The sequence below is a fragment of the Prosopis cineraria genome, unplaced genomic scaffold (assembly GCF_029017545.1).
Source record: "Prosopis cineraria cultivar Desert tree isolate PC_DT_omini unplaced genomic scaffold, ASM2901754v1 PC1382, whole genome shotgun sequence".
NCBI lineage: Eukaryota > Viridiplantae > Streptophyta > Magnoliopsida > Fabales > Fabaceae > Prosopis > Prosopis cineraria.
Genome location: NW_026556707.1, coordinates 25,693 through 32,556, shown reverse-complemented (window position 1 = coordinate 32,556; position 6,864 = coordinate 25,693). Strand labels below are relative to the sequence as shown.

Here is a 6,864-nt window from a genome sequence, read left to right as displayed (position 1 = left end):
CTACTCAAACTCTTTTTAACTTTAAGTGTGACGCTTTATTAAATAAGTATAGACTTGGAAAGATAATGTTATTTTAAAAATAATTAACTAACTAATTAATGGTATAATTTGGTTAAAAAAAACTTTATACCCTTCTGGTCTTTATTATAACAAAATCCCAATTACTTCACCAAACCTAAGGAGAGATAATTAAATCATTAATTTTATTTAAAAATATAATAAACTTCCAATATACACCTATTTAAATGAAAATTTTTTAGATTTATATTATATTTTCTTTCATATTTAATGAATTTATATAAATAATATAAATTAAAAAATTATAATGAATACTTCATCAAATTCCTTATACTAAGAATAAAACTTTGTATTTTAGAGTGTGCCCTAGAGATTGAATAATATTTTTTTTTACTATGGGAGTATCCAATAATCAGATAGTATAAATTAAAGTAACATTAAGAATAGAGATAATATGATTACCAAAAAAAGAAAGAATACAGACAACAGATGGGTTCTCAATCCTCTCTCTCCCTCTTTTGCTATTGTCTTGGATTCCAGATGTACGCTTGCAACCAAAGTATGTAAAATGTGAAATAATGAACATTAACTAAAAGTTATTGGATCAAAGGAAAGAAGCTAATTTCTCGTATAGATAGCAAATAAATAGAATTAAAATTAATTTTTTTTCCCACTTTATAAAAAAATTAGAAAAGTATAATAAAATTAAGTTTTTTTTTAACTTCACATGTTACAAATGATATTTATAAACTGATAGTTTTATTTAGAACTTAAATATTTTATTTATAATTTAAGTTTTTAACTTTATAATTTTTTAAATAGATACTTGCAACTTATTTTAAAAAAAACATATATGATATACCTATCCATCTTATTTATAAATTATTTTTACATATTTTATTAAAAAAATTTAAATTTTATTAACTTCATTTAAAAATTTAACATTATTCTAACTTTATCTTTATTAATTATATATACATTAAAAATAAAATATTTTAATGTTTAACAACTTTTTCTGCAGTGAACAGAGATAAATGGATAAAAATGATGGAATTCACTACAAATGTATGTTCTCTTTCCTGTCATCCGTACAGGAGGAGTGGATAGCATTAAACCTTGTTTTTTTTATTTTAATTACAGCAACACAAAAAAATCTGTTTAAGGGAGAGAGTATAGGACAAAAAGCACGAAATCCGTTACCATCTAGAGAGGGTCATTAATATAATCCTAGTGCATGCTGGAACCATGTCTGTGCCACAGCACACAGTGCTGATGCAAGCTTCTTGCTTCTGAAGCAAAAGCTCACACGCGGCATAGCCATGGCTGCTCATTCTCACTCGTCCAGCCCCGTCCATTTCTTCAGAGTCATCCTCAAAACCAATCTCGAAACCATTGTAAGCATTTCTTCCCTTTGATGATGCTTCTTCCTCCCTTTTTTTTTTCCCCTTTTCCATGATCTGGTTTTTTATAGCTTTATTTACCCAATGCATGCGAAAGATTGCTCCTTTTTTCTTTTGGGGGTGTTTCTGTGATCATATGAACAGGGTTTAGCCTTTGGATCAACTGCATCTTTGTTTATAAAAATCATCTTCTTTTTGACAGAATTAAAATTTCCAGAAATGGAAACGCTGAACTCTTATTTGCTTTCCTCTTTGACTCTTCTCATTGACATTGGACTGAAAAGGATTGGTCTCTTATGGACCTTTTATGCTTAAATTTGTGATCAAGCTGCCTTTAAATTGAAATATCTTCAAGGTTACGTGAGAGAGGGATGCTGTGAAGTTGAATTGATATATTCATTATGATTCTGGAGTCTTAGTTATTTCAAACAAACATTATAACATCGCATTTGCTCTTGAATATATAGAATCTTTAAGTTCAAAAGTAGTCAACATTCTTTCCTCTTGTACTTTTTTTCCTTTTAGGATAATTTTCATCAACATGACAGAATCAGAGCTGTTGTACTTGCAGATAAATGAAACACCACACACACATTTCCAGACTATGGGTTACTCATTATCACTTCTTCACAGATGATTCCAAGCAAATTCACACGGAGATATGGAAGACTTTTGCCCAACCCAGTGTATCTGAAGCCTCCTGATGGTAAAGAATGGAAAGTGTATTGGACGAAGCATGATAATGAGGTTTGGTTTCAAAAAGGATGGAAGGAATTTGCTACCTTTTACTCTCTAGATGAAGGGTGTTTGTTTTGTTCAAATATGAAGGAACTTGTCAGGTTGGTGTACTTATAATTGACAAGAGTTGCATAGAAATAGACTATCCTTTGTCTATGGAAACGGATGCCTCTAGTCAAGAGGACAGCCTTGATAATCTCAGTGATGATATAATTGAAATCTTGGATGAGACACCTCCAAACGAAAAGGCCAGGCATGAAACACAAACACCCTTGTTCTAGGCCTCATAAGAAAATGAGAAGTACTACAGATGAAGATGCTGAGGAGAGAAACTTCAGTCTGCAGAATCAGCTGGTGGGTGTGAAGACTAAAGGAAGGCAATTTCAAGGAACAGGACTTCAGAAATCAACCAAAGCAAAATTGAAATTTCTGAGCAAATATCTGAAGGTATGTGTTTTTGTGATCTGCTTTACCTTTTTAATTTGAGGATTGAATTGTCTTGTGTGCAATCAAGTTCGCTTAAAAATCAAAATTTTCTATGACACCACTCAAAATTGTGCAGAAGACACCATGGGAACAAGAATTTTCAACAAAGTTAAATGTGTGAATTCTGAGCATAGACAGAAAAACGTATTAGCTGCCGTGGAAAAGAACAGAGCTTTGGATGTTGCCAGATCTTTCAAATATGATAATCCCTTTTTCACGTTAGTCATGCAGCGTTCATATATCGGTTCTGGTTGTTACTTGGTGAGCTTTTTATTAGAATTGAGTTATCTTCTTCCAAAACTGAAACACTTATTTGCAGCTCTTGATTGGTGCAAGAGTTAAATTTTCTTCTTATCTCTCGAAATTTTAATCTTCTTTTCACAGTCAATGCCAAAAGACTTTGCTGCAAAACATTTGAAGGAAGAATGTGTTGTGCAACTTCAGACCTTGGATGGCAGAACTTGGCCTGCTAAGTTTAAAGTTCCTAAAATTGGAGAAGGCTGGAGGAAGTTTGTGAAGGAAAATGGTTTGAAAGTGGGGGATGTTTGTGTATTTGAAATCATTGATCTCTCATTCAAAGTACATATTTTTAGAGATGCTGAAAAAGGTACTAACTTTGTACATTGTACATTGGTTTATATGTTGATAAGTTCTCATGAATTCTTAGTTCTATTTACTTTGGATGATTTCTAGTTAAAAGTGAAGTGAGGACTTGTAATCTTGCATTCATTTGCAGGAGATCTGAAAGTTAATGCTTTTGAAAAGGAGCAGAGCAGCTGTATGCAAGATCCACCTCTTGAAAGGAGAGCTCTTCCATATCTGAAAATCCTCGTTTTGTGGCTTTGATGACACACTCTCACATATATGGCACATCATACTTGGTAAGCCTTCTATTTATTTATTTTTTTTATTTTTTGTTCTTGCAGTGTAGTTGTTTGTGTGCTTTTACAAAATTATTTTATTTTGTTGGTAAATTGAACAAAGAAGCTATGCAGAGGAGGCTGAATTAAGAGCTGGAACCTTGACTGATTGGTTACCTTTTTAATTTAGATAAATGGTAGGATGGTCAAGACGATGTTATTTATTTGCGGACAGTTATACTTTTGTCTCTTTAGTTTCACTCAATTTTTAATTTGATCTCTATAATTTTATAAACAGTATATGATGTACAAAAGGAGCCACACTGTACATTGACTCATTCCTCGTGTTAGCATGATATTAAAACAATTATTTTCAGTTTACTTGTGCTTTAAGCCTATTATGTTAGTGTACATACTATTGTGTCTGTTTCAACAACAACAATAAATCTTATCCCGCTTAGATTATACAATGCTAAACTTTCTGGTATGTTGTAAGGTTTGATTGTTGATAGTGGGCAATGGTGTTATACAATTTATGTAGCCAACCCACTTATTATACAACACCAGTGTGTTATGTTTCAATTTATTGAATTTGACCAAAAAGCAACGTATTTTGTTAAGAAAAACTAAGGTAAAGTACAGTATTAAGAGTTTACCCAAATATAGTTTGATTACCTAGTGCTTTAATGTTTCAAAGTAGTAGAAAACACAGAGACCATCATCCCAAAATGTCGATGCTAAAGTGTCCATATGTAATTGAAAATTCAAGTTGTGTCTAATCTTAATTTTTTGACATATATTGCCATGAACACGACTCCTTTATTTGATTGGAGTGTTCTTGCTCAATAAGTGATTACTTGCTAATGATTGTTTTCACCTGCTTTGGCAGCATGTGCCCATAGATTTTGCAAAAGCTCATCTTCATAACAGGACTAAGAGTGTCACATTTCATGTCCAAGATAAAGATTGGACTGTTGGGTATGCATTCAGAAGTTTTGATAAACAACAATTGCTGCATTTACTTGGGGATGGAAGCAATTTTGTAAGGATAATGATTTGAAAGTAGGTGATGTTTGTGACTTTGAGCTCACTCAGAAATCCAAATTTCAAGTGACAACTTTTCGGGCGACCACTTAACTCTCAGTTCATTCGAGCGACTAGGTAAAAAATATAAAATAGTAACCAGTTGCAAAATCTCGTGATCCTGTCTGATATGCCAAAAAAACAATTTTGAAGCTTTCTTGTGTCCAAAGAAATAGACTCAAATCCCCGCAAGTGAATGGAGGAGAAAGTGAGGAGAGAGACAGAGAAGGTGTGGGCCCCACCTTCTCTTCTCTTTTCCTTTCTTTCAACTCCTGAACATACTTTGATGGTTAATTTCATTTCTTTCTATTTTGTTCTGAAATTCTGCAGGTGCAGGTGGAAGCAAGAAGGCAACACTTTGGAAGTTTTGGGTAAGCTGATAGGTTCTCTTTTGGATTGGACCTTTTGAGAAGAAACACTTTTACACTATCCACAGAAGGACTTGTGATTTAGTGAATACCAAACCAAAAAGGGTAATTAGGGAACAAGATATGTATGTTTTGTGAAACTCTTGCATTATGAAAAACTTCGGCTCTTGTGTATTTCATGAACAGAAATAATATTATTTAGACCAGTAATATTTCATTTCTTGATAGGTTAATTATTTAAACATGGTTGATGTCATGTACATGTCATGTTATTAATGTAGGTGGTGTTCAAGAAATTTAAGGTCGTGTTAGCTTAAGATTCCTTTCATGTTGAGAGCATTCTTAAGAACCCATCTTCTCACAGCCCTTCCCAAATTCGTCAAGCAGTGTATTTTATCATTGTTTTCTACAAAATATTCATGTTACTTGGTTATGTGTGCTGACATAGTAAGCTTAAAACACAAGTAAACCAAGTATGTCAAGGGCCTCAAGGTTCTCGGATACCTACATTAATAAATAACAAGGCATGCATGTGACATCAGTCTACTATATCTAAATAATCAATAACATGACATGCATGTGACATCAACCATGTTTATACAACAAACGTCTTAAGAAATAAAAGTTAGGGAAAGTCACACTCAAGACACCTAAAAGCAACATGAATACGGAAAAGTCACTTGAAATTACAAAATTATTTTAAAGTCTTATGTTAATTACTGCTAGACCATAGTTAATTATTGCTTCTTTTTTGTCAAAGTTAATTATTTCCACTTAGTTGTTAATTAAACAACTATCCAGCAGTAATTCAAATTGACAACTTCACTTATGGATATAAGATTTTAGACTAATTTTCATATAGGATGTAGAGCCATGCCAAAAGTATATATAAATGTTGTTCATAATATATATATATATATATATATATTCCCTCTAGTTTTATTTATAGGGTGGAGAGTGAAGAATTTTTTTAGTCTTATTTATAAATCATGTTATTAAATTTTTATTATAAATTTTTTTTACCCTCCATTTAATGTTGGAAAGAAAAAATATATTATTGAAATGTGTATATTTAATAGAAGTAAAATTGAGAACTCATTAAATTTTAAGACATAGTTAATAAGTTTTGAGATTTTCTTATACTGATAAAATATATTGAAAGTGATTTATAAATAGGATCAAAGTAGTATATAATAAGAGTTGGGGTATCAAAATAAATATACACACATAAGACTTGTAGTTCTTCATAATGCAAAAGTTTCGCAAAAAAAAACCTCTTCTATTGCTTAATTAACCTTGTTGGTTTTGTTTTCAGCAAATTCCAATAATTACGTTCTTCGGTCTTAAATAGAAAAAACACTCTTAACTACCTCATCAATAATAAATATATATATATATGTATAGTTAAATCATCAAAAAATGGTCTAAAACTAAAATCACTTTACAAATTTACGTTTATTTAAAATATAAATTTTAAAAAGTAACTAATTTTATAGGATCCTTAATTTATTCTAGAGGGTGACTAATATATAAAACTGGAGAGACTACTTCTATTGATAGCGTAAAGAATTTTCAAGGAACTCAGTATCCTCCATAGCTCTGAAAGATTCAAAATTAACCATTAAAGTCTGTTAGGCACTTGTTAAAAAAAAAACACACACACACACACACTGAGAGAGAGAGAGAGAGAGAGAGGAATATGGAAGCCACGGACCTAGTGCCGATGAGCACCAATCTGGATAGTGTATAGTAAATTGGACGATCCTGATTTGATGTTAATCAATTGGAAAATATAACTTTTGATTTATGAGTTTTCCTTTAATCCTTGAATTTTTTTTAACTCAGAATAACTCAATTCTTATAAATTTTTTAACTTAACACAACCAAATCTCTATAACTCCTTAACTCAAT

The 6,864-nt window shown here is 31.4% G+C and overlaps 1 protein-coding gene across 1 annotated transcript; it reads left to right on the top strand.

The window, feature by feature from the left end:
• Positions 1 to 2,311: 2,311 nt before the first annotated feature.
• LOC129299996 (B3 domain-containing transcription factor VRN1-like) lies at positions 2,312 to 3,488 on the top strand. The gene is made up of 5 exons (XM_054938512.1): positions 2,312 to 2,409; positions 2,530 to 2,603; positions 2,719 to 2,903; positions 3,027 to 3,249; positions 3,379 to 3,488. Exons 1-5 carry the CDS (start codon positions 2,312 to 2,314, stop codon positions 3,486 to 3,488), a joined length of 690 nt encoding a protein of 229 aa, XP_054794487.1.
• The last annotated feature ends 3,376 nt before the right edge of the window (positions 3,489 to 6,864 follow it).